Below are 27,808 nucleotides of genomic sequence, written 5' to 3'. Positions count from 1 at the left end.
CCTCTCCCGCCCTCGCTCTATCACTTTGGAGGACTGAGACGTCACACGCACAGAGCGGGAACACAAATTTGGATAGATCGGTGTGTGTGATCCGCTCTCTGTCTCTCCCGGAGGAGCGGGACCGGAGAGCCATGAGGTTGCAGTGTGAGGTGGAGGTCATTAGCCGGATGCTGCCCACCTTCGGGATGAGGAACAGAGGGAAGGGCACCCGGGCAGTGCTGTCTTTGGGCAGACAGGAGGAGAAGGGCTCCGGACAGCGGGGACTCATCTACCTGATGATCTGCACCCTGAAGGACAAGGCCGGCTCCAGGTACAAGGTGAGGCCTGACTGTCACCATGACAACAGGAGAGCGTCTTCTGTATCTAGGGGCACTTCCTGCAGTGTGTCTGCTACTGTCCAATGAGGGGTGGGGATCGGGATCTGGTGCTGCCCAATCAGGGGTGGGGACCTGGTGCTGTCCAATGAGGGGTGGGGGTGTGGGAACTGGTGCTACTGTCCAATCGGGTGGGGGTGTGGGAACTGGTGCTACTGTCCAATCGGGTGGGGGTGGGGAACTGGTGCTACTGTCCAATCGGGTGGGGGTGGGGAACTGGTGCTACTGTCCAATCAGGGGTGGGGGTGGGGAACTGGTGCTACTGTCCAATCAGGGGTGGGGGTGGGGAACTGGTGCTACTGTCCAATCAGGGGTGGGGGTGGGGAACTGGTGCTACTGTCCAATCAGGGGTGGGGGTGGGGAACTGGTGCTACTGTCCAATCAGGGGTGGGGGTGGGGAACTGGTGCTACTGTCCAATCAGGGGTGGGGAATCGGGTGCTACTGTCCAATCAGGGGTGGGGAATCGGGTGCTACTGTCCAATCAGGGGTGGGGGATCGGGTGCTACTGTCCAATCAGGGGTGGGGAATCGGGTGCTACTGTCCAATCAGGGGTGGGGAATCGGGTGCTACTGTCCAATCAGGGGTGGGGAATCGGGATCTGGTGCTGCCCAATCAGAGGTGGGGAATCGGGATCTGGTGCTGCCCAATCAGAGGTGGGGAATCGGGATCTGGTGCTGCCCAATCAGGGGTGGGGAATCGGGATCTGGTGCTGCCCAATCAGGGGTGGGGAATCGGGATCTGGTGCTGCCCAATCAGGGGTGGAGATTTGGATTGGGATCTGGTTGGGTTAGCCTCTGGTATGAATGGAGTGTTTCTGTTGAAATTGGGATCTGGTTGGTGTCATCTGCTGGTGTTGGGCTTCTGTGTCTTATAAAGTCTAAAGTAAGCGCAGCCCCCCGACCAGGAAATTGTAGAGAGCTTTATGGAGATGCTGATTTCATTTTCCAGCAGGACTTGGCACTTGCCCACACTGCCAAAAGTACCAACACCTGATTTAATGATCACGGTATCACTGTACTTGATTGGCCAGAAAACTCACCTGACCTAAACCACATAGAGAATCTGTGGGGTATTGTCAAGAGGAAGATGAGACCCCAGAGCCAACAGTGCAGACAAGCTGAAGGCTGCTATCCAAGCAACCTGGGCTTCCATAAGGCTGCATTCACACGACAGCGTTTTGAATCGCGGGCAGATTTGCCGTGGATCTTCCTGCAATTTAATAGTGCTGAGGTGAATGACAAAATGTGGGACTCGCGTTCGAGATGCCATTCATTTGTATGACGCCTCAAATTGTGGTGCGGGTTGGCAGCAATTGTCGCACTGCAATCTCAGCAACTCGCATTGCATGCTGCCCCAAAGTCGCTCCTGAACTATTTTTGTGTGACAGTCGTGGTAGACCCGCACTGCAGTTTGCGGTGTCATTTAAATTATTGCATCTCCAATGCGAGTCCCGTGTTTTGTCATTCGCACCTCAGTGTTGTCAAATCGTGGGCAGATCCATGAGAAATCTGCCCGCCATTCAAAACGCTGTAGTGTGAATGCAGACCGTGCCACAGGCCGATCGCCTCTGTACCACACCGCATTGATGCCACAATTCATGAAAAAGGCGCATCAACCAAGTGTTGTGTGTGTGTGTGTGTAATATACTGTACATGGGCAGTCAAAATTTCTGTATTAAAATTTATTTTTTATTTTTATTGGTTTTATGTAATATTCTAATTTTCTGAGATACTGAAGTTTGGGTTTTCACTGGCTGTAAGCCATAATCATTAAACTAAAGGCTTTAAATACATCACTCTGTGTACAATGCATCTATATACAATGAGTTTCACTTTTTGATGTGAATTACTGAAATAAATGATCTCTTTGATTATATTCTAATTTTATGAGATGCTCCTGTTTACCATGGTTTGTAGACACTATGGGGTTTATTTACTAAAACTGGAGTGTGCAAAATCTGATGCAGCTCTGCATAGAAACCAATCGGCTTCCAGGTTTTATTGCCAAAGCTGAATTGAATAAGCTGAAATTAGAAGCTGATTGGCTACCATGCACAGCTGCATCATATTCGGTGCGCAGCAGTTTTAGAAAATCTCCCTCTAATGCCCCGTACACACGTTCCGATTATAGGACCACAAAAGTCGCTTTCGGACAGATCGTTCGATAATCTGATCGTTAGTATGCAGCTATCGACAGCCGATCACGACAGTCCGTCCAACCAAATCCGAAGGGACAAACAGGAAAACTTTGGTCGGATGACAGCCCATCGCACGACAATCGTGTAGTCAGTACAGTATGCGTCCGATAAAAGTAGTTCAATAAACACCACGCATGATCACAAACACAAAAATAAACCAGAAGCACACACGGGTCACACGTATTTGACATCATTTAAAATACGTAGCTACGCACAACGGAAGATTTTTCCAGAATCGTACGACAAAAATCTTACACACATTTTGCACTGTTGTATTCGATCTTAGTTGTATGCAACAAAATGTGAACGATCTGTCGTACGATAATCGGAACGTGTGTACGAGGCATAACTTTCACACAAACAGATTTACTATACGCTTGTTAGGATTTTATTTTTTTATACCAGAAATGTAGCATAATAAACTTTTGGCCTAAATTTATGAAAAACATTTTTTTTATTGCACATTCTATAGCAGAAAGTAAAAAAAATTAGGGTGTTTTTTTTTTTTTTTTTGTTTTATTATATAAACGGGGGGGAAAAAAAAGGGGAAGATTAAAAAAAATAAATAAATAAAAATCTAGGGGTGATCAGATGCCACAAAAAGAAAAGCTATTTGTGTGAAAAAATATACATTTTAATTTTGGTACAGTGTAGCATGACCGCATAATTACCAGTTAACCACTTCAGCCCCGGAAGATTTGGCTGCTCAATGACCGGGCCCTTTTTTGCGATTCGGCACTGCGTTGCTCTGACAATTGCACGGTCGTGCGCCGTTGTACCTAAACAAAATTGACATCCTTCTTTTCCCACAATTGGCTTTCTTTTGGTGGTATTTGATTGCCTCTGTGGTTTTTATTTTTTGTGTTATAAACAAAAGAGCAACAATTGTTAAAAACAAAAAAAACAATCTTTTACTGTTTGCTGTAATAAATATTCCACATTTTTTAATTAAAACTTTTTCCTCATTTTAGGCCAATATGTATTCTACATATATTTTATACGCAATAAGCATATATTGATTGGTTTGTGCAAATGTTATAGTGCCTACAAAATGGGGGATAGCTTTATGGCTTCTTTTTTTTTTTTTTTCTCTAGTAATGGCAACCATCTGCGAAATTATTTTTTGACTGCAATATTGCATCGGACACTTTATACACATTTTTGGGACCATTGACAATTATACAGCGATCAGTGCTATAAAAATGTACTGATTACTGTATAAATGTCACTGGCGGGGAAGGGGTTAACATTAGGGTGTGATCAAGGGGTTAACTGTTAAATGTTTCCCTAGGTGTGTTCTACCTGTGGGGGGGGGGGAGAGAATGGGACTGTCTAGGAGGAGAGGGAGATTGGTGTTCATACATAGTACATACATGCATAGTACAAACACACGATCTGTCTACTCCCTGAGAGAACTGGGATTCTCGCTCTGTCATGAGTGATCGCACGTGCCCCTAGTGGCCAAAAGGTGAAGCGACATAAGGTAATGTTTTGCCCAGCCATACCATTCTGCTGCAGTAAAACTGTGGCGGCTGGTTGGCAAGCGGTTAAGGTAGAGCAGTGCTGAATAGAAAAAATGGCCTGGTCATGAAGGGGGGTAAAACCTTCCACCGCTTTAGTGGTGACACGCAGACTTGGCTACACTAGTGCAGCTTGGTATACAATGTGGCAAAGATCCCGTGTGCCAGGATGAAGGCACACGTGCGTTTTATTTATTTTTGTTTACTTCATGAGGCTTTTTTGTTTTTCATTACAGCTACAAGAAAACATCGAGAACTTGTTTTCCAAGTTTTTAAATGAAGGAAAAGCAACAATAAGGCTTAAAGAGCCAGCTGTGGATATATGTCTCAGTAAGGCAAGTCCTATTATTGTCTCCTGCAGGAATGCTTAAGAAAAGTGTGTGGTTTTTGGTGTGTGTGGTTTTTTAATTTTTTATTTCCTATTCATACTTAGGTGGGTGGAGCATCAGACCAATGCTGCATCTGTCCCCCGGTATCTTTGCACTTGAGAACTGAGACACTGAACACCACTGATGGCTCAGTTGTCACAGATCCCTGAGAGAAGAGCTGCTGACTCTGTCAGCGTCTCTGCTCCTCCACTCTTATTGGAGCGCTGAGCTGTGGAGGGGGCCATCAGTCCAGGCACCTGGCGGTTCCAGAATTGGGGAGTCGGGATGATGCGGTCCCTCGACTGATTCCTGTTGCTTCTGGTGGAGAGCGGACTTCAGACCGCTTTCCACTGAAAACGCGTCACAGCAGTGCAAAACTAATTTCACTTTTGTGACCCACATTAGGAGCCCAGCCTAATGAGCTCAGGCTGGACTTCTCCTTTAAAGGGTGTCATACTAAGAACCTTCTAGCTTTGCATAAAGTAGGGGGAAGGATCTTTTTGGGTTTATACTGTTATCTGGGACTTGGTTAGAGAGATTTCCCCTCACATCTTGTCCTACTGACCGCCAGACAGGGATGAGCGAAAATCTGACGGTTTCTAGATTTATCCAACTTTTCTAAACTCTGTTGGTAAGTTCCCTTCAACTTCCAGTTCAGCAAAATGTGTGAGCAGGACAGGAAATTACGGTAGATCTTTAAGGAGCCCCATATAGCAGTAAAAAACTGACAGGGGTTCTGACAGGGGTTCTGACCCTTTCATACTCCATCTAAAATGTAAATATAGCTAAAGGCAAAACCTTTAGTGTTTTTTTGTTTTTGTTTTTTTGTTTTTGTTTTTTTGTTTAGTTTTTAGATAGAATGTAGAGGGATTAGAACACCTGTCAGTTTTTATTGCTTTCTGTGTTCCCGTTAGGGAGATTCCTGCTTTCTATTCTGTTCACTATTATCATTAATGCGCGGTTCACACTATTGTGAATTGGATGTGGGTTTTCTCCACATTCAATTCGCATGTCATAATCTTCTGACATGCAGATTGGCTGCGGAGAAAACCCACATCCAATTCGCACGTCAGGAGATTATGACTGGCTCTCTATTGAGCTGGTTCACACATCTCCAGGGCGACTTCGGGAACGACTTGCACAGGAGTCCTGTGTGTCTTCTGGTCTGTTTTTCAGGTCCAAATTTAAAAATGTGGGCTGAAATTGGGAACACACACCGGACCCCCGCTGTGAGCCGCTCTGTGCTGCGGTGTGAACCAGCCTGAAAATTGTTGTGTTGTGGAGGTACTTAAAGCGGATCTCCATCCAAAATTTGGCTAACTTGACTACAGGCATACCTAACTTTTAATTACACAATAGGGTTTATTTACTAAAGCTGAAAATTTCAAAATCAGGCTCACTTCTGCATAGAAACCAATGAGCTTCCATGTTTTTTATTGCAAAAGCTTAAAGTGGTTGTAAACCCTTACAAACCACTTTGACCTACAGGTAAGCCTAGATTAAGGCTTACCTGTAGGTCCAAGAAATATCTCCTAAACCTATATGGTTTAGGAGATATTTGCCTGAATACAGGCACCGCTGTCTACAGCGCATGCGCCGTAGACAGCGGCGCACAGGCGCACTGAGCGCGGCATTCTCAACGGAGCTGCCGCGCGTGTCGGCTCCCGTGCGCATGCGCGGGAGTGACATCATCACGGCTTCACCGAATGACAGCGGCGGAGCTGCGAGACCCCACCAAGAAGATGGATGCGGCGGACTACAGGGGACAGCGGCGACTTCGCTGGCTCCTGTGTCAGGTAAGTGACACATAATGGGCTACTATGCGATGCATAGTAGTCCATTATGCTTTACCTTTACAGGGAATGAAAGAGAAAGTAAACTCATCAGGGTTTACTTCCTCTTTAATTGAACAAGCTGGGGTTAGAAGCTCATTGGATTCTATGTAGAAGTGAGCCTGATTTTTGCACTTTTAAGCTTTAGTAAATAAACCCCGTTGTGTACTTAAAGGTGGGGTAATATGCCTGTATTTAATTCATTAAAGTGTGTGTTGGACACAGCTCCTCTAAATCTTGACCGTAGAACATTTAACACATGTAAAAACAGTAGAACTGCATAGCTCTGCCCAGAGGGTGGTCCCTCTGGCTATAACCCCTTAGCCTGCTTCCTGCAGCTTGTTTTTTTTTTATCTGCCTAGTGAAGAAGGACCTGGCTCCCTGGGGGGGGGCATTGGTCTTGGGAATTTTATTTTTTTATTTTTTTTCCCCACAAGATTTTGATCCTGTGATCTATCAACAGGCGGCTGGGTGACAGGCTGGATAATATAGATCCTTGTCTCCCCCAGCCTGGCCATGGAGCGTGAGCAGGCCCTAGCTACGCGCTGGGTCGGCCACAACATGCCCCTTCTGCTCCAGGGGTGGCTGGTGAGCTATATGCTCCAGGGCACACACATGACCGGGCTACTGCCACCCCGTACTGCTTGGGTGATGGATCTGTGATGGAACGCGTCCCGCTATGCAGACCGGACGGGTAAGTACAGCTCCCCCTGCCTCGGCAGGATAGAGCAGCTGGGCATTCTCTGGGAGGTCGATTAGGGGGTCTCTCTCTCACTTTCCTCTCTCCCTTTCCTCTCTCTCTATCCCTTTTTTCCCTCTACCCCCCTGCAGGGGGCCACTGCATGACTGGGCATGAGGTGCGGTATATGTACCTGGGCCAGAGGTCCTCTGGGGGGGGGGGGGGGGGGCTGGCTCTGAACCTTGATAGGGGCTGCGCTGTCTGTTTGCGTCCGTTCGTTGTCTTTCTGTCCCTTTTCTGTGTGAGGTGCCTGTGAAAAAATTACCTCAGAATGTGCTGCTGCTGCAATTTTCCTGTCGTTTTTATGCAGAGCATGGCTGTCAAACATTTTCTAGAGGTCCGGCAGCCATTTTCGTGTGTGTGTGTTTTTGTATTAACAAAAAAAACGACCGGTGGCCATTTTCTTGTAGCCTCAGGGCAGTTTTACCTCCAGTGCTGGGTCTTTTTGGCTCAGAACTGTGCAGTTTTTCACTCTGGGCACCTGTGACTAGACAACACAGGTCAGCGGCAGCACGGCGCAGCACTTGGTCAGGGTGGTGAGTCCTGCGGTAGGGCCCCTCAGTCTGTGAGCAGTTAGGAGGGTGGGATGTGTACCTTGCCCTAAGTCCCCAAGTGCGCCAGGCAAGATGGGTCAGCATGGCGTCAGAAGCTGGCGCTTCTTCCCCAGACATCCCTTTAATTGCAACCTGCTCACCTGCAAACAATACAGTGCCTATGGACGCTTGTGGTCCTGGAAACGTTCATTGCTAGGGTGGAGTCAGCGCGTGGGTGCAAGGGGGTAAAAAAAATCCCCTGCCCCCGTCCTCTGGGGAGAGCTCTGATTCAGGCTCAGGCCCCGCAGTGACTGGCTGCCCCTGTTCTGATGTGTCGAGGATGCAGACCAGGACAGTGAGGATGATGCAGTATCCAGGTCAGTGCAAAAGCACTAGTAGGAGCACTTATGACCGCTGTGCAGGATACCCTGAAGATACAGGATGCAGCAGGATCTTCTGCTGAGGTGTCTGTCCCTTTTGTGTTCCGTAAACCGACCCGTGCACCTAAGGTGTTTCTGTATTTGACTTGTTTTGATAAGTTCATCTACAAGGAATGAGGAAGCCCGCAATGGGCCTTTTCAGGCCCAAGAAGAATGGTGGTGCGTTACAGCTTTGAGGAGACCCTCCTTAAAAAAGTGGACAGCTCCTCCGGTTGTTGACCCCCGTGGTGCTATGGCACCTGATTGGGCTGAAATGCTGTTCTGCGGACCAAGCTTCTAAAAAAAAAAAAAAAAAAAAAAAAAAAAAAACTGGCGGATTTTCCTTGGTGAGAGGCTTTTTGGAGCTTTGCTTAATGAAATTAAGAATGTTACCGATGGGGGAAGAGCACGTTGCTCCCACTGTCCTAGAAGGGTAAGGAACCACGCCGTAGGCAAGGGCCCTCCTTTTCCGCTCAAACTGCATTTTCGCCCACCTGGGTCGACAGGTAAGAGCTCCCAGTCTGACAGGGTGTCTGCTGAAGGACAAAAGCATCCCTGGTTTTGCAAGCCAAACAAGTCTGTAAGCAAAAATGCTACCGCATGAAGGTTTTCCCCCTCCCAGCACTAGGGTGGGGGGTTGCCTTCGTGAGTTTGCAGCTCGGTGGACCTCACCGCTGTCTGACCAATGGGTCTGCAAACTGGTTTCATTGGGCTACAAGAGTTTCTTTCTTGCCCACCAAACTGATTTTTTTCCTCCAACATACCTTTTACTCTGTTAGGGGAAGTAAAGGCCCTGCTACTACGCAGGGTGATGGTGCCTGTTCCGAAGCTGGAAAGGTTTCAGGGATTCTACTCCAATCTGTTTGTAGTCCCCAAAAAGGAAGGGGCAGGTCCAATCCTGGACTTAAAAGCCCTCAACTGCTTTGTGAAAGTACAAAGGTTCAGGGTGGAATCGGTTCACTCTGTGATCGCTGCACTCCATCTGGGGGACTTCTGGCATCTCTGGATATCCAGAACGCGTACTTGCATATACCCATATGCCTCAGGCATCAGGTTTCTGTGGTTTGCAGTGGGGAAGAGCACTACCAATTTGTGGCTCCCCTTTTTTGGCCTGGCTTCAGCACCCCGAGTCTTTACCGATGTGTTGGTGCCAATTCAGGCGCTGTTAAGGCAACATGGGATCACAATCATGGGTTACCTAGACGACCTCATTCTGAGGGCATCTTCCGCCTCAGAATTAAGGGAGGATGTGGCGATCACCATGCAAACTCTACAGGAGTTTGGGTGCTGAACCTAAAGAAGTCTGTGTTGGTGCCAACGCAACTCCTGGAGTACCTGGGCTTACTGCTGGACTCCGTAGAAGCGAGAGTTTTTCTCCCTTCAGACAAACTGCACTCTCCAAGCCGTAGTGAAGTTGTTGATGAACTGCAGATAGTTGTCGCTGTGCTTCTGCATGCGAGTTCTGGGCCTTATGGTAGCCTCCTTCGAGGCGGTCCTGTACGCTCAATTTCTCACCCGAGTCTTGCAGGAGGAGATCCTGTCCAAATGGGACAAATCTTCGTTATCCCTGGAGTCTCCGACCCTTTGGTCCAGGAGATCGTTCCTTCCTCTCCATTGGATGGTGATCACAACAGATGCCAGCCTGACCGGTTGGGGCGGAGTGCTGGGGGTAAAGTCGACCCAGGGCCTCTGGTCGTGGGAAGAATCCCAGCTGCCGATCAATGTGCTTTAACTTCGGGTGATCTGGCTATGCCTCTCCACATGGTCAACGAGGCTACAAGGGAGTCCGATCAGGATCCAGTCAGACATGTATATCCTGGGCGTAAAAAACTGGCAGACGGACTTCCTAAGTCGCCAGATACTGGACCCAGAAGAATGGTCGCTGCATCCAGAAGTATTCAGGCTTCTGTGCCGGCGGTGGGGCACTCCAGATGTGGACCTCTTGGCTCAATGGAAAAATGCAGAGGTTTGTGTACAAGAGACCCCTGGGCGGACGCGTCAGATGCATTGGTGGCTCCATGGGGGCTGTAACGGCTGATTTTCCCCCCCCAGTCAAACTTCTACCACGTCTGCTAAGCAGAGTGCAGGCCGAGGGGATCCAGTAATACTGATTGCCCCAGATTGGCCTCAGCGTCCCTGGTACGCCGACCTAGTGCGCCTGGCAGCGGATGTTCCTTGGCGGCTGCCGATGCGAGAAGACCTTCTATCATAAGGTCCAATACTCCATCCCGCTTTACCGTCACTGGTTTTAATGGCATGGCTGTTGAAAACCAGGTGCTAAAGGACCGAGGTCTGTCGGACTCGGTAATTTCCACTATGCTGAGAGCACGAAAATCTTCTCGAAACATTTACCATTGTACGTGGGAGACCTACATCTCCATGTGTGAGGAGATGGGGTGACGTTTGCACTTTCTTGGTTTCCAGGATCCTGCTGTTTTTACAGAAACTTAAGCACCATCAAGGGACAGATAATCGGCCTTGGCTGTCTTTTTCCAACGCTCCTTGGCATCTCACTCAGTGGTAGGCACCTTTTTGTACAAGGGGTTCGACATGTAGTCCCTCTGGTTCAACCACCCCTGCCTCCCATGGGATCTGAACCCGGTGCTATTGGTGCTTCAGAAACCGCCGTTTGAGAACATCACGGAGTTCCCTTGTTGAGTCTTTCTAGTGGCCTTTACATCTGCCGGGAGGGTTTCTGAGTTGGCGGCCTTGTCTTGCAAGTCGTCCTATCTGGATACGGTGGTGCTACGTCTTCCAAAGGGAGTTTCGGCTTTGCATCTCAATGAGGACCGTGTATTACCACCCCTTTGTCCTAAGCAGATACGTTCAAAAGAAGTATATCTATAAGAAGTATATCTGCCTGCTATGGCTCCCTTCCCGGAAGTCAAACTGTTTCAGTGTTGGGTCCGAAAAAAGGTCTGGTTGTCTCGTCGACACTTTTTTTTTTTTTTTTTTTTTTTTTTCTTTTTCCCCCGGTGGATCAGACAGATCGTGGTCCAGGCTTCTGCCTTAAAAGGGCAGGGGCAGCCCTTTCCTATCGTGGTCCATTCCACCAGGGAAATTGGGACCTCCCTGGGTTTTCCGAAATCAAGTGTCTGTCTCCCAGGTGTGTAAGGTGGCGACTTGGTCGTCCGTTCACACTTTCTCTATATTCTACAAAATTGATGTGAGCGCATTTTCGGGTGCTTGGTTTGGCGGCAAAGTTTTGCAGGCGTCTGTGTACGTTGCAAGTTACAATTTTGTTGTAAATGCATTTTTGATGCATACATCAGTGGCAGGTTCTGGTGCGGCCATTTCAGATGGCAACTCCTGAGGCATTCCTCTGGTTGTGGGTGAAGTTATGTTGTTCTGTATCCACCCCTCATTTTGACACTGATTGGGGATGTCCCTACGGTCAAGATTTAAAGGAGCTGTGTCCGTCAATGAACGAAAGAGAAAATAAAATTATATATTTTTTTGTACTCGCTGTAAAATCCTTTTCTCTGAAGTTCATTGACGGACACAGCACCCACCCCTCCTATTTTACGTTGTACTGCTTGTTGACATACTGAGCTGCAGGAAGCAGTCTGAGGGGTTATTGCCAGAGGGACCCCTGGGCCGAGCTATACAGTCTTGCTGTTTATTTTTTATTTTTTTACATGTGTTACAGCAAAAGGACAAAAAAAGTGTTTCTCATTATTTTAGCCAGAATCGTGCAGCTCTAGTTGTGACACACCTGTGATTACAGGGTTTCCTAATTGGACTGATGCTGCATTGCAATCTATTGTAACCAATGCTATATATTAGTTTGGTCACTGGTTTTCTATGCCTTGCAGCCCTTCTATCATCACTGTGGTTTACCACATCCATCTGTGTCAGTTCGTTTATCACCAGCAGAGGTCGCTGTTTGTTTTCTTTTGTTGTGCTGGCTGACTGCATCAACTTGTCACCTTCAGAGCCCGTTCACACAGGGACAACTCGGGATCCAACTTCTAGTCGCCTCAAGTCGCGCTACATGTAATAATCTATGTAAGTGAATGAGAGCCTTCTTAATGCACACTACTGAGGTCGCTCCGACTTCAGAAAAGGTTCCTGTACTACTTCTATCCGACTTCTAGGCGACTGGTACCCATTGATTTCAATGGAAGTCGCCTCCAAGTCGGATCTCCGTCTATATTGAGGCGACTCTCAAATATTAATCAGCTCTCGAGAGGGAATTCCACGCCAAATTTATTAAAAAATCTGGCGTGGGTTCCCCCTTCGGGAGCATACCAGGCCCTTGGGTCTGGTGTGGATTTTAAGGGGAACCCCCTACGCCGAAAAAACAGCGTGGGGAATCCCCGCAAGGTCCATACCAGACCCTTATCCGAGCACAAAAGCCTGGCCGGTCAGGAAGGGGGTGGGGACGAGCGAGGGGGGCCCCCCCCCTGGACCGTACCAGGCCACGTGCCCTCAACATGGGGGGGGGGGTTGGTGCTTTGGGGAAGGGGGGCGCCCTGTGGCCCCCCCCACAGCACCTTGTCCCCATGTTGATGAGGACAAGGGCATCTTCCCGACAACCCTTGCCGTTGGTTGTCGGGGTCTGCAGGTGGGGGGCTTATCGGAATCCGGGGGCCCCCCACCCACCCTATGTGAATGAGTAAGGGGTACATCGTACCCCTACCCATTCACCTGGGGAAAAAGTGTCAATAAACACAACACAAGTTTTAAAAGTAATTTTATTAATCGGCTCCGGGGGTCTTCTGACGACTTCTCCGCTCTGTCCGGCATCTTCTCCCGGGCTCCTCCGCTGTCTTCTTGGAGCTCTTTTACTAGCGGAAGAGCCCGGTCTCCTCTGTCCTTCTTCTTCCCTCTTCTTCTTCTTTTTTTTTTTTTCCCCCTCTTCTCTCTTCTGAAACTAATACCTTACGGTGAAATTTGTATCGCTTTCAAAATGAATGGGCAAAAATCGCACAGCAAAGAATTGCATGCGATTTGAATAGGAATGTGGGATTTTGGTCCGAGACGCATGCAATTTCTCCCACTGTGTGTGTGTACACAGATATCTCTATCTCTTATCAAAACTTCATGGGCAGCTATTAAAAACATTAGAACTTGCAGTACAAATGCAAAATCTGCATAGGCTTCCCGGTCCTGCTGATCATAGCAAATCGCGGCCGCTAGAGGTGCTCACGGGGCTGGAGGAAATGTAGAGGTATTCCACCCCCAAGATGACATCACTTCCTCCCTATACCCACAGCATCCCAGAACTTTTCCTCCAGCCCTGTGAGCACCTCCAGCGTCTGTAATTTTGCAATCATCGGCGGGACTGGGACACCTATGCAGCTTTTGCATTTAAAATTATAAGTATTATTGTGAGTTCTACCATTTTTAATAAACTGCCCACTAGATGGCGTTCTGGTAACCTCATGTCGCCCTTCCTTCCGCTTCTCCCCCTCTTTCAACAACCCTCTATTTCTGATGGCTCTCGATCAACTAGAATTCTTTTCTTGGTCATCATACAGATTCACGGAGGTCTGCCACTTCCTTATGTTCTGCACTTCCCCTCCTGGCCCTTTTTTGCCAGGAAACGAACAATGCTCCGCTCATGGAGTTTTTTCCATTACGCCCAACTATGTCACTGGGTAACCTCTGAGATACAATTCTACTTGCCAGTTTCAAAAAACTGCTTTTGAGCAGACCTGCTTACACTCCTGGTTCTCCAGGCACCATCTCAAGGATCTACTCTTTTAACGCCATTGATTCCACTTCTCCTGCCTCTTGTAAATCCCCGTAAGAACGTGACCTGGCTACCTCCTATTGACCCTGAGGAGTGGAGTAAGGCCTGGTCTTTCATTGCAAAGTTCTCCTTTAACACTGCTACTTTTGGAGGCTGCCTATAAGGTCCTCCTAAGATATTGGGTCCTGGCTCGTATAGCAAGTTTGAACCCATCCTATTGTCACAGGGGCTTCAGGGGATGCGACCAACGAGGCGATGTTCTACATATCTGGTGGTCCTGCCCCTGTTTTAACAAGGTTCTGGTCTGGGGATTATTGGGCTTCTTTTTTCTTTGTTCTGTTTGCCCACCCGCAAAGATGCCAAACTGGCCCTGCTACATTGCCCAATCCAGGGTTTCTTTTCTTGCCAACAAAAGCTGGCGACCTACCCATTCATTGCTGCCAAACGCACAATTGCCATGGACTAGAAGTCCTCTATTTCGATTGTGGCGGAAAAGAGCATTTTGACTTAACTTATGGTTCTTTAAAAAATATTACTAGCATTTTACATGCCTCTCATTCGCATTTTCCTATAGACACCCAGGTGGTCTTATGCTCTCTGGGAATTTTATTATTAACTTCACCTAAACCCAACCTGCAGGCACTTCCCCCATCCTCCTTTCTACAGAATTTTTTTTAATTTAAATATTTTTTTTTTTTTTGTAAAGGTGAACTAACCTTTTAAAGGTGATCATGGCCAATGGCATGTGCTGTAAGTGGCTCCTTAAGTCACGTACAAACGGGCCAATTGCTGACTGACATCGGCTGGTACAATAGAAACTGCCCAACTGTGTGTGCCAGGTAGACTATTGGGTAGGTGTGAACTATCCCTATGACAATCCAAGTTAAAAATGCACTTTGCTTTGTTCTTTATCCTTTTCCAAAACCTAGTAGTGCAAACACGGGCTCAGAGTTGGCATCAGCTGGGTTGTAGTAGACTGCTGGTGATACTTTTTGAGAATCCCAATTGCCAAGTTCACTGTAGATTTTCCTTATGTGCCTTGTGATGAATATGCATTTCCTCTCATTTTTATTCCGTTTTTGATGTCCTGTTTTTCAGGCAGATGTCTGCAATCTAAAGAACTTTCTTTCTGCTGTAAGCTTGGCACATAGAGGCACCGATGCAAACCCAGTGCCGTTGTCCCGTTTGATTCCTGCCAAAACCTCAGAAATCGAAAAACCCCGCGCTAAGCTGATAATTACCTGCAAGAAAGATTATCCGCTCACAAAGAACTTCCCCTATTCTTTGGAGCATCTTCAGGTCTCTTTCTGCAAGCTGGCTCGGGTGGACATGAGAATGCTGTGCTTGAAGAGGCTTCAGAAACTCGACTTAAGCAACAACCACATTAAGAAACTGCCCAAGACCATCGGCGACCTTGTGTGTCTCCAGGAATTAACTCTCAACAACAATTTACTAGAGACCTTTGAGGTGGAGCTGTGTCATTCCACCCTCCGAAATTCTCTGAAGGCTTTGGATCTCAGTGAGAATAAATTAAAAGCGCTCCCAGTTCAATTCTGTAATCTCCGAGAACTTGTAAGTCTGAAGCTTGATGGCAATGAACTTATCCAGCTGCCTTTTGGTATAGGAAAGCTGTCCAAACTACGCTTCCTCTCGGCCACTAAAAACAAGCTGCCTCATCTCCCCAACAGCTTCAGAATGTTGGCGCTTGAGAAACTGGACCTGTTTGGCAATCCATTGGTAAGAGCAACTCCAATGGTTCCTGACATTCAGCTGAAAGTCCCTCTAAGTCTATTGGAAACGACTTCAAGAGCTACTATTAATTACAGGTGAGAATCTTCCATTACAAGCTGAACTCCAGGCAAATGTCTGAATACACAGATGCATATCGTAATGCATTCTATCTGGCCTAGGCAGATGTTAACACCGCTTTTACCTGCAAAGGCTGAGATCTCTCTGTAAAGAGGACCTGTCCTACCCTATTTCACGGGATGTTTACATTCCTTGTAATAGGATTAAAAGTGATTTTTTTTTTTTTTTTTTTTTTTTTTTTACAAAAAAAAAAAAAAAATTCCCTGCATACATATATATGTTACACCCACATATATAAATGGCAATTAAACCACACATGAGGTGTGAAAGTTAGTGCGTGAGCAACAATTCTATCCCAATACCTCCTCTGTAACTCTACACAGGTAATATATAAAACATTTTTTAAAGTGTCGCCTATGAAGATTTTTAACCACCTCCCACTCGGCCACTGCGCACAAACGGCCGGGTGGTCCTTTCCTCATTCTGAGTGGATGTTCAGGAATGTCCCTCAGAACAAGTGCATTGCCGCGCTGCGGCCCGATCCTGTGATCATTATGATCACAGAATCCAGCTGAGCAGAGATTGGGATATGGGCTCTGTGATTGCCCCTTCCCGATCATGTGACGGCTGTGTCTAGTCACAGCCGTCAGTGTAAACAGAGAGATGCGTGTCTCTGCTGTGACAGTTCTCCCTACCGAGCTCATGGGGGGGGGGATCTGCAGATCCGTGACTCCTCTGCGAGGATGATTTTACAGAGAGCTGCTACACATCACACCACAAAGTAACCAAGCATCCCCTGATACCCCCGTCCCCATACACATCAGTGTCCCCATAAATCATCTGTCTGCCCCCATCACTGCCAACACCAAATGAACACTGATTTTTTATTTTTTTTGTTAAAGAAAAGTGGCAGCATAATTTTTGGTCAAAATTTATCAAGAGAAATTGCTCATTTGCTAAATTTTATAACAGAAACTAAGATGTGTTTTTTTTTTTTTTTTTCGGTCTATTTTTATTTGTAGCATAAATAAAAACCCCAGCAGTGATTTAAATACCACCAAAATAAATCTCTATTTGTGTGATAAAAATGTCATATGGGTACAGTGTTGCATGACTGCACAAAAGTTTAACAGTGCTGAAAATTTGGTCTGGGAAGGAGGGGGAGAAAGTACTTGGTATTGAAGTGGTTAAGTACCAAAGTTTGGGGGACCTGAGCCGCTGCTCTGGTCATCCACTCGGACATAGGAGAGAGAGAGAGATGTGTTCAGGGCAACTGAGACTCTTATGCAACATTGCTGGTTCGAGACAGGGCTCAGGTAAGTATTAGTGGGGCTGTTGCATAGAATGCATTAACCGCTTCAGCCCCAGATTTTACCCCCTTCCTGATCAGAGCACTTTTTTTACAATTTGGCACTGCTTTGCTTTAACTGACAATTGCGCGGTCATTCAACGCTGTACCCAAGCGAAATTTACAACCCTTTTTTCCCCACAAATAGTGTTTTCCTTTGGTGATATTTGATTGCCTCTGCAGTTTTATTTTTTGCGTTTTATAAATAAGAGCGACAATTTCTGAAAAAAACCTAATATCTTTTACTTTTTTGGTGACTGAAAAAGGGTAGGACGTATCTGTGTGGGATTTCGCCCAGGAGAGCTATTGTGCCGCAGTATATCTGTGTCACATGGTCAGGAACCAGTTAAGATAAAAAAAAAAAAGGCTGACTTTAGAACCACTTTAACTCTTTCAAAGTTCCCAAGTCCATCTACAGCAACTTCCTATATCCTGAACTGAATTCTTAAATTACATTATCCACTTTACCAGCAATCTTCTAAGAATCAACTGTGGGTATATGGCAGGGGTGTCCAAACTTTTTTCAAAGAGGGCCAGATTTGATGAAGTGAACATGCTCGAGGGCCGACCATTTTGTCTGACATTCTTTAAACTATTAAAATTCAGTCTAAGTGTGGTCATCCGAGCACTAATACATGGCCCAACAAGAATTCTCTTGCCTTTGTTCTTTGTGTGGTGAATAGATGAGCTTGGGTGTGTGATTTGGATATACAGTATTTAATCGGCTTATACCACACACCTTAACTTTAAAAAGGAAGTCTCAGTAAAAAAAAAAAAAAAAAAAAAATCTTACATTTTAAATAAAGACATGTGAAGCAAAATAAGGGTCAGTGCCCATCTGCAGCCCCCAGCGTATTGCCATGAATGCAGCCTCCACCGTATTGCCATGAATGCAGCCCCCAGCGTATTGCCATGAATGCAGCCTCCACCGTATTGCCATGAATGCAGCCCCTACCGTATTGCCATGAATGCAGCCCCTACCGTATTGCCATGAATGCAGCCCCTACCGTATTGCCATGAATGCAGCCCCCACATTGCCATGAATGCAGACTCACCATTGCCATCAGTGCAGCCTGATTCACGTCCTCTGCAGCCTTGGAGGAGACAGGGAGGGGGGCGGGATGACCGCCGACAGACATAGAGGAGAAACTCCTGTTTCTATCGACGGCCTCTTTAATTGAAAGTCCCGCCTCCTGTGATGGACAAAACGGTTGTCCAATGGCAGTGCAGGACGGGACTTCCTTTTACACAGGACGCTGTCCTGTATCCACGGCACTCGTCCCGCCCCCTCCATGGCAGCCAGCATATCTACCTTTTGTGGCCCCCGGCGATCGGGGATTCGTTGGGGGCCACAAAATATACAGTGGTGTGAAAAAGTGTTTGCCCCCTTCCTCATTTCCTGTTCCTTTGCATGTTTGTCACACTTAAGTGTTTCGGAACATCAAACCAATTTAAACAATAGTCAAGGACAACACAAGTAAACACAAAATGCAATTTGTAAATGAAGGTGTTTATTATTAAAGGTGAAAAAAAATCCAAACCATCATGGCCCTGTGTGAAAAAGTGATGGCCCCCTAAACCTAATAACTGGTTGGGCCACCCTTAGCAGCAACAACTGCAACCAAGCGTTTGCGATAACGTGCAATGAGGCTTTTACAGCGTCCTGGAGGAATTTTGGCCCACTCATCTTTGCAGAATTGTCCTAATTCAGTTACATTAGAGGGTTTTCGAGCATGAACGGCCTTTTTAAGGTCATACCACAACATCTCAATAGGACTCAGGTCAGGACTTTGGCTAGGCCACTCCAAAGTCTTCATTTTGTTTTTCTTCAGCCATTCGGTGGTGGACTTGCTGGTGTGTTTAGGATCATTGTCCTGCTACAGAACCCAAGTTCGTTTCAGCTTGAGTACACGAACAGATGGTCGGACATTCTCCTTCAGGATCTCTTGGTAGACAGCAGAATTCATAGTTCCTTTTATCACGGCAAGTCTTCCAGGTCCTGAAGCAGCAAAACAGCCCCAGACCATCACACTACCACCACCATATTTTACTGTTGGTATAATGTTCTTTTTATGAAATGCAGTGTTCCTTCTACGCCAGATATACTTGGACACACACCTTCCAAAGAGTTCCACTTTTGTCTCATCGGTCCACAGAATGTTGTCCCAAAAGTCTTGGGGATCATCAAGATGTGTTGTGGAGAAATTGAGACGAGCTTTGATGTTCTTTTTGCTCAGCAGTGGTTTTCCCCTTGGAACTCTGCCATGCAGGCCATTTTTGCCCAGTCTTTTCCTGATGGTGGAGGCATGAACGCTGACCTTAACTGAGGCAAGTGAGGCCTGCAGTTCCTTGGACGTTGTTGTGGGGTCTTTTGTGACCTCTTGGATGAGTCGTCGCTGCGCTCTTGGGGTAATTTTGGCGGCCGGCCACTCCTGGGAAGGTTCACCACTGTTCCATGTCTTCGCCATTTGTGGATAATGGCTCTCATTGTGGTTCGCTGGATTCCCAAAGCTTTGGAAATGGCTTTATAACCCTTTCCAGACTGATAGATCTCAATTACTTTCTTTCTCAATTGTTCCTGAATTTCTTTGGGTCTCGGCATGATGTTTAGCTTTTGAGGATCTTCTGGTGGACCTTACTGTGTCAAGCAGCTCCTATTTAAGTGATGCCTTGATTGTGAACAGGTGTGGCAATAATCAGGCCTGGGTGTGGCTAGAGAAATTGAACTCAGGTGTGGACAACCACAGTTATAGTATGTTTTAACAAGGGGGGCAATCACTTTTTCACACAGGGCCATGATGGTTTGGATTTTTTTTCACCTTTAATAATAAACACATTCATTTACAAATTGCATTTTGTGTTTACTTGTGTTGTCCTTGACTATTGTTTAAATTGGTTTGATGTTCCGAAACACTTAAGTGTGACAAACATGCAAAGGAACAGGAAATGAGAAAGAGGGCAAACACTTTTTCACACCACTGTATATATGTGAACCTGACCAGACGGGCCGCCCGAAACCGGAACGCGGGCCGCAATTGGCCCGCAGGCCGGACTTTGGACATGCCTGGTATATGGGATTGTATGATATTATTATTATTTTTTTTTTTTTTGGTTGAACTAGATGGACTTGTGTCTTTTTTCACCTTGACTAACTATGTAATGGAGATGAGAAGAAGGTGTTAGATGTTTGCAGCCCAGAGTTTCCCCATAGATAGGTTAGCGATTGAGTGTTCCCCCCCCCCCCCCCCCCCCCAGGGGCAGGAATTGTTACTGGCAGGATCACCAGTTAAAGAAAAAATGAAACAAATGCAGCCAACACATCTACAGACTGGTAAGCTGCAATGTATTGCATTGCATTTTCCCACGTTGTCTTCCAGGATAGCCCATGAGAAACACCACCTCCAACAGGAACAAGAAATGCATCACCAAATACACTTTAAATGGAAGTCCCTCTGCTAAACTGGTCAGTTTTTGTTTCCTCTGGACGGAGATGTCTCATCTGGAACCTAGGTGAAAGGAGGCCTCTGTTTCTTTTTATTTATTATTTTTTTTCCTCCACCCACACCCCTGGGAGCAGCTAGTAGACTTTTTTTAATGATATTATTATTATTATTATTATTATTTTTTTTTTTTTCTTCTGCAAGCAGGGACCAGTACAGGCAGCTTTGGAATCCGGGCACTTTTTTGGTGGGAGCTTGCGCAGTAGGGTAGAAGATCCTTATATGCTTTTATTCTATATAGGGTGGTGTTTTCATTAGGGGTCGACCCCATATGTGTTTTTCGGGGCCAATACTGATTTTTTGACTGCCTTTTTAAGGCCAGCCGATATTCTGTAGATTTTTATTTTACACTGCACTTAAAAGTATTCAAAACGCCAAGATCTGCGTTTTTTTTTAATACTTTATATTTAAGTATTTTTTTTATTTTATTTTTCCCGCACTTTCTTTAAAACCTGTGACTATCGGCCGCCCTGATAATGGTTGACCCCTAATTTTTATATCTCCACCATAGCTCAGACGTAGTCATTCCATGTAGGGTCTGTTGTGGCTAGTCTTTATTGAGAATAAGATAACTGGGTCCACCAGATCTATATTTATGGTAATCCCGAGGGTGTTAAAGGTCTTTGGACTTTATTGACCCTTCCTAATCGAGTAAATTCTTGCTAATCCTCTCTTGGGCTGTCCTGGAAGATGACTTGGGGAAAATCTGAGTTTGGCTTACCGGTTACTATTTCTAGGAGTTTTTTTTCAGGACAGCCGGATTCCCGCCCTTATGTTGGGTTTGTTTTTCCTGTTTGTATATGCTTTAAGGTTTTATCCTTTGATTTCTTAAAACGGACCAGTTCAGCAGAGGGATTTCCTTATTATTTTTTTTTTTTTAAAGTGTATTTGGTGATGTAGAAAATTTTAAAATATAAAAAATTTGTGAAAGTTCTAAATAAATATCACATTCATTATACATTCAATGAAAAAAAAATAACGAATATTGTGATTTCTCAACTAAAGAGGAACGAACAAAGTTCATCAAAAGTCCATAAGAAATCCTCAGTTGTGATCCTTATCAGAACACCACGGTGATTCCACTCAAAAAATTGCACACAAGTGCCCTTACCAGATGGAAGCTTAAAGTGGAGGGCCACCCTGGAAAAAAAAAAATATATATATTAAAAATTAATAAAAAAATCTAAAAAAAAAAGAGAATTTTTTTTTTTATTTTTTTCAACAGAAATGCCTGTTGCTAGGCACATAATCCTAATCTTCCTCTTCCTCCTCCGCGGAGATGTTCGTTCTTCTCTCCTCGTCGTGTTGACTTCTGGGTAATGGGTCGCGCTGTGTTCTGGGAACTGTGTGTCCCAGAACACAGCGCGTCCCATTCACAAAGCGCTGCGCGACTCGCGCATGCGCAGTAGGAAACGGGCAGTGAAGCCGTAAGGCTCCACTGCCTGTTTCCCTTAGAAGGAATGGCGGCACCAGGACCCGAGAGCCGAGGGACGGGTCGGCCTCGGGCGGCCGACATCGCGGGCGCCCTGGACAGGTAAGTGTGCTTAAGTCAGCAGCTGCAGTGTTTGCAGCTGCTGACTTTTTTTTTTTTTATTATTATTTTTTTTTTTTTTTAAACGGCCCTCCTTTTTAATCAAAGCCTTGTATGAAAATCCTCAGTATCCTCCTCCTTACAACTTGTGTTCATAGATCAGCTAACCACAGTGAAAGGCAGCGTTCACATAAATATATATCTCGTTCAGCGATCCCAAAAAAATGCTATCAGTGGCCGACCAATAAGCAGCACCTCCTCTTTGCTAAACCATGTCCATGCAAGCTGTTCTGAAGTCGCTCGTAAGTCAAAGCGACTTGAGCCGTTCCTATTAGAACGATTCCATTGCAATGCATGGTGTGTGACTTTTCAGGCGATGAAGTCTTTTTTTTTTTTTACTTGCTTAAAAAAAAAAAAAAACCTTAACATTTTAAATTGACCCTAATCGGCCAAAATGAACTCCTTGTTCTTCTCTATTTAATTATATTCCTGTGGATTTTTTATTTATTTCACTTATATTTTAGGCTCCGTTCACGTCTCCGCATTCCTAATCGCGGGCAGAATCTCTGATTTGTAATAGCAGCAAATCGCAGGAGATTTTTTTTATTTTTGGGCTTGGCGTCCCATCATTTTATTTTGAGCGATTTTACTGTGATTGTCGCCACCATACGCCAAGATGTGTAAAAAAGTTTGCTTTGTTTGTTTGCCAATATCTTTTACACCTTTTTAAAATCTCTCTCGCTGCACAATTAAAAAAAAAAAAGACTTGAGGTACTCCTAAAATAAAAATGGTATCCGTGCATCCTTAATATAGGACCGTATGAAGACTTTTCTCATCTTCTCAGTGCTACTAAGACATGCTTACTTTTTTTTTTTTTTTTCTTTCTAAACCCTGGAAGTGCCATAGTGTGGGCACCCAGCACAGGTGCAATTTCTATATTTTTGCTTGTGTTGCCAGTTTCCAGTGTGAACAGATTTCTGTGTAGTGTTTGTTTTGTTTGTTTTTTTTTTTGTTTTTTTTTATCGTTGTCTTGCAGCAGGCTGGCTGGTCCACATTCCTAGCTTTGTTTGTTTTTGTATTTTTAACTATCATTCAGGGATCAATTGTCTTGCAGGATTTTTCCAGGGAAACGAAGCAAAACATTGTCTGTTCTGTGCTTCCCTGTAGTGTCAAATGTAACTGAGGCCAACATACAAGTTAAGCTGGCTGTGAGTATGCTTAGAACAATAAGTCCATTCATCAGATCAGGAAGTTCAAGCCGTATTAAACTAAAAAAAACATTACATTGCAGCTTACAAGTTCTTAGATGTAGAGTCTGCATTCGTCTTTATTTTATGCTTTTTTTTTTTTTCACTTGCATGAACAGACCAAGCTGTCCAGACAAACTATCAGAGGTTTCCAAACGTTCTAAACCAGGGGTCTTCAAACTACGGCCCTCCAGTTGTTCAGGAACTACAATTCCCATCATGCCTACTAATGTCTGTGAAAGTCAGAGCTTTACAATGCCTCCATGGGATGTGTAGTTTTGCAACAGCTGGAGGGCCGTAGTTTGAGGATCCCTGTTCTAAACTAAGGGCCAGTTCACTGTTCTTCAGACTTGGGGGGGGGGGGGGGGGGGGAGAGTTGATTGTCATTGGCAGGAGTTGTGTCCCATTGTTGGGGGTCATTGGAAGGAGTTGTGCCCCATCGTTGGGGGTCAGTGGGAGGAGTTGTGCCCCATCATTGGGGGTCAGTGGGAGGAGTTGTGCCCCATCATTGGGGGTCAGTGGGAGGAGTTGTGCCCCATCATTGGTGGTCAGTGGGAGGAGTTGTGCCCCATCATTGGTGACAGTGAATAAAACAGTGCACCAAAGTCCATATAAATGCAGGCAAAGGGCCATGTTTGACCCCCTGGGCCACAGTTTGGAGACCACTGAGTTAGAGGGTTGAGACAAACCATTTACCACTGACGGATGCTTACAGTGACCAGTTTTTTTTTTTTTTTTCATTAATGTAAAACTCTTCTCCCTAAAGGAAAGAAGACTCGCAATTGCTTACTATGTGTTAGCTGGAGTTCAGCTTTAATTTGTTAGTAAAGTCCTTCTAAATCTGCTAATCGTTCAATAGAGGTGTACCGAAATGGGAAAACTTGGCACTGAAATTTTTATTTTATTTTTTTCAAAAAATATATATTTTTATATTTAAAGTTTTTGATTTACTATCATGAATTGAAATTAATTTATTGTTGGCCACTATCGGCACCTTTTTTTTTTTTTTTTTTTTTTTTTTTTTTTTTTTTTTTTTTTTTTTTTTTTTGCGCAAGAAAAGCTCAAGAAAAATGCATCCCTTTAAATTCTATGTATGTCTTTACACCGGTCCATGGCACTTCCTTTTGTGATGTTCAAAATCTTGCTGCATTTTTGGTCAATTCCAAAAAAAAAATGCACCTCCCTGCTGAAATGCATTGAAAACGCAGCAAGAATGCACCCATGTTATGTTTTTGGTGCAGTTTTTTGAGTAACATGACCTATAAAAAAAACAGACCATAAGAAAGATAAAAATTGCGTGCTCTTTCGAGGCCATTATCTGCACCTTTTTTTTCTCTGTTGGCAAAACGCAGATAACCCTGTGTTTGGAGGCCGAAATTTCTGTGCGTCTCTAGCTTTCACACAGCCGGTTTGTTGAGAACACTGGATTCTTGCAGCAAGAATCTGCGTCCAGGCTTGGACTGTCCCAACCCGCAGCTAATTGCCTACATGCGATCAGCAGTGAACGCAGTCAGCCTTCCATTCGTTTAAATGGATGGGGGGCGGATGCTGATCCCATAAGTCATTCCAGGAGCAAGAATCTCCAGCGGGTGCAATAAACTGGCTATGCGGAAAGAGCAGAACACAATTGGACAAAAGTCGGACCAAAGTAGTGCATGTCATGTGATGTGCTCTCAAAGTCTAAAGGTGATTGTCACACCGGTGTAAACCAGGCCTAATACAGGGTTTCTCAGTTAGGGTTCCACCTGAGGTTCCTTGGGCTATGTGCATATCCTGACTGTAGGATAAGTTCCCACTGACACCATTGATCTTTTTAGCTCTCTGTAAAAGCATAATTCTTCCCCCATGACCACAAGTGTAACTAGCATTCTTCTCACGGACCATCACACTAATGTATCATGAGTTGTAGATGTAGTCATTACGTTTAATACGATATATTATTTTTTTTTCTTTTTGTTTGCAGGATCCCATATGGACCGCAGCTCATTCCCAGTCACCTGTGCCGAGATCTATCCATGGCTAAAACATGTGACTGTGGAGGACCATGTCTGAGCTCCTTCATCCAGACGATTGTGTCGGTTAATCTACATCAGGTGTCTCAGTCGGTGGTCCTGGTGGACTCCATGGGGGGCACTGAAGCTCCCATTGTCTGTTATTTTTGTTCGCTCACCTGTTATTCTCTCTTTCTGGATAAATATTTACAGAGCATTAGGATGTAAAGCAAAAGCAGTGTGTGGCATGTTTGAAGGTTTTCAGAAATGACTGACCCCATTGGCTGGGCTTGCTGGGGCTTCTAGTTTTGCAGCCGGAAGGAGCACTGTGGCCCCCCCAGGCTACCCCTGGTTAGACCTCTGTGCCTTCATAATGTAGGAGTGCCTTATACCTCAGTGATGCCTCTGGCTCCTAACACACAATCTAAAGTGGCTTCTAGTCGGCATTGTCTGTTTTGAGAACTGCTATGGAGGCAAGGTAAACCTACCTGTAAAAAAAAAAAACTGCCAAGAAGGTTGTTACCATGGCAGCAAGGAGACAATCTGCCCCTTGGAGGTAATTGGGTACCTTCTGACATCAGGGCTGTTGCCAGGTATCCAATGGCCAGCAAACCAAGCAATCTTCTGGCATCAAGGTTTCCCCAACCTGTGCAAGCCCTTCTTGACAAATCTTTTTACCATTGACGCACCTTCTAGTGCCTTGGTATAAGCACAAGTAGTGCCCATGTTGAGCCAGCTGAACGTTATAGCAAGAGCATGCATTGGCCTTCTATCTTCTGTTATTCTACTGAACAAGGCCTTGTGTCTATTTTTACTGATAATAGTTAAAAATATGCATGGAATTGGGCAACGGGAAGCAAATTGAAATTTTCCTGACTTCAAGAAAATGATCTGATTGGTTGCTTGTTTGCTGCTCTTTAATATCGGTCAGATCTTCAAGCCAGACAATAGTGCAAGGCAAAGTAGTGACATGTTTTGGAGTGTTCGTTAATACATCGGTAATGTACTGCTGGCCATTGCCGGGTGGTCCCATGTATATGTGTTTGTGAATGAAAACCTGTCTGCTTCCCATAGACACTACATTACACTTTCTGTTTTTTACTATCTAACCTGCACTGCCAACGTCAAACAGAAACTGGCTAACCTGCAACAGAGTGCATTTAAAATGGCATAAAACACATGTTCGGATAACTGTAAGTGATTTGTATTCAGTATGTTCCTGTTTTACATGCCTTTCATTTTATAATTTCCCTCAGATATACATGCAGGTGTAGCTCTTCCACAAAAGTGAAAGCACAAAGAGGGGCGCCTCTGGGTGTAGATAAAAAGCACAGTTTAACACACTTCTTATATAGGCAACTCACATTTTAGTAGTAATTCAAGAGCATAAAGTTGATATCCATCAAAAATCATCAGGCCTGTCATGCACTCAATTCCGCTCACAGATGCCTGGCCATGTATTGAACACACTGCTGAGTGTAGAGGGGCCGGCTGCGGTGGAGACGGTGCTCTTTCAGAATGAGGCTTGGAGCACTGTTGGCCCGGGTGTCTTCTGTGAGCGGAATTGAGTGCATGACAGACCTGATTTTTGTTGTCAACTTTATGCTCTTGACTTGGTAGTAAATGAGTTTCCTGTATAAGAAATGTGTTCATAAAAACCGTGCTTTATGTCTACACCCAGAGGCGCCCCTCTGTGCTTTTATGGTAGAAATTTGGAACTCGGTTTCAGCTCCCCTTTGGAGGCAGTCCTGCTTGTAGAATCAATCTATTTAATTCATCTCTACATTTTTTTGTTCTCTAAACAAAGGAGTTTTTCTTTGTTTTATTGTCCTGACAGTTGCGCCTTTACTTGTATATTGTACTTCCGCAAAAGTGGCACGGGCTGTATAATGTTGCTATAGTGAAAGATCTGGACAGCTGCATTCAGAGAAAAACATCAGTCTTTATTGTAAATATAAAAGCACCATAATACAGCAAAAAGACACTGTGGGGACAGAGGTAAAGTTAACATGTTTCGCACTTGGTGCTTACTCGGTGTAAGCACTTGACACGAAACGCGTAGACTTTTCCTTTGTCCAGATATCTTGCATCTTTCATTGTATACAGCCAGGTGAGCTGAGCTAGCACCCAAGTTTAGGGAAGGTGGGGAGGATTGGGGCAGCAGGCCCATCTGGAGCAGTGGTGTACTTCTCATAGCATTGCTATAGGTCAGTGATGGTGAACCTTATCACCCCAGATGTTTTGGCACTACATTTCCCATGATGCTCATCTCGACTGCAGAGCCCATGAGTATCATGGATAATGTAGTTCTAAAACAATGTTTGCCATCCCTGCTATAGGTGATGCGCTAGTCCCCTTTTATTTATATTTTTATTTACATAGAATAAACATTTGCTTTTTGATAAAAAAAAACTGTAGCTATTCATCCAATCACCCGCACTGCCCCATCCCAGCACAGCAGTGTCCCAACCCCACTTACTGTTGGCGGTCTGCATGAGTTGTGTAGAGAGGAATGCATCGTCAATGCAGGGTAAGCGAAGGGGGTATGTAGGTGGAAGAGAGGTACTGGAAATGGGGGGGGGGGGGGGGCGCTGGTTACATGTGTGGAAGAAAGGTGCCGGTGGGTGGGTTGAGGTAAGTAGGAGGAATGTGCTCGGACTAGAGCGTGAGGTGGGTGGGAGAAATGTGCATTGCACAAGG

General features: G+C 45.3%; 1 protein-coding gene across 2 annotated transcripts; it reads left to right on the top strand.

The window, feature by feature from the left end:
* On the top strand, positions 1-27,679 carry LRR1 (leucine rich repeat protein 1). Of its 2 annotated transcripts, XM_077463542.1 has the most exons (5): positions 1-317; positions 4,329-4,431; positions 14,784-15,507; positions 22,985-23,078; positions 25,081-25,290. In XM_077463542.1, exons 1-5 carry the CDS (start codon positions 132-134, stop codon positions 25,138-25,140), a joined length of 1,167 nt encoding a protein of 388 aa, XP_077319668.1. In that variant the 5' UTR covers positions 1-131; the 3' UTR covers positions 25,141-25,290. The 2 variants fall into 2 exon arrangements, with proteins under 2 accessions (XP_077319668.1, XP_077319667.1); XM_077463541.1 differs by lacking the exon at positions 22,985-23,078 and having other exon boundaries at positions 3-317; positions 25,081-27,679.
* Positions 27,680-27,808: the final 129 nt, after the last annotated feature.

This window comes from Lithobates pipiens, unplaced genomic scaffold (assembly GCF_037356315.1).
Source record: "Lithobates pipiens isolate NorthernLeopardFrog02 unplaced genomic scaffold, aLitPip1_a1.2 Scaffold_30, whole genome shotgun sequence".
Lineage (NCBI taxonomy): Eukaryota > Metazoa > Chordata > Amphibia > Anura > Ranidae > Lithobates > Lithobates pipiens.
This window is presented reverse-complemented; position numbering and strand designations above follow the sequence as displayed.

Bases quoted from the DNA above. Each gene is read 5' to 3' on its own strand.
- LRR1 (XM_077463541.1), top strand. From the start codon at position 132: ATGAGGTTGCAGTGTGAGGTGGAGGTCATTAGCCGGATGCTGCCCACC. The intron at 318-4,328 runs GTGAGGCCTGAC...TTTTCATTACAG, and splicing joins AGGCCGGCTCCAGGTACAAG to CTACAAGAAAACATCGAGAA. The intron at 4,432-14,783 runs GTCCTATTATTG...TTTTTCAGGCAG, and splicing joins TATATGTCTCAGTAAGGCAA to ATGTCTGCAATCTAAAGAAC.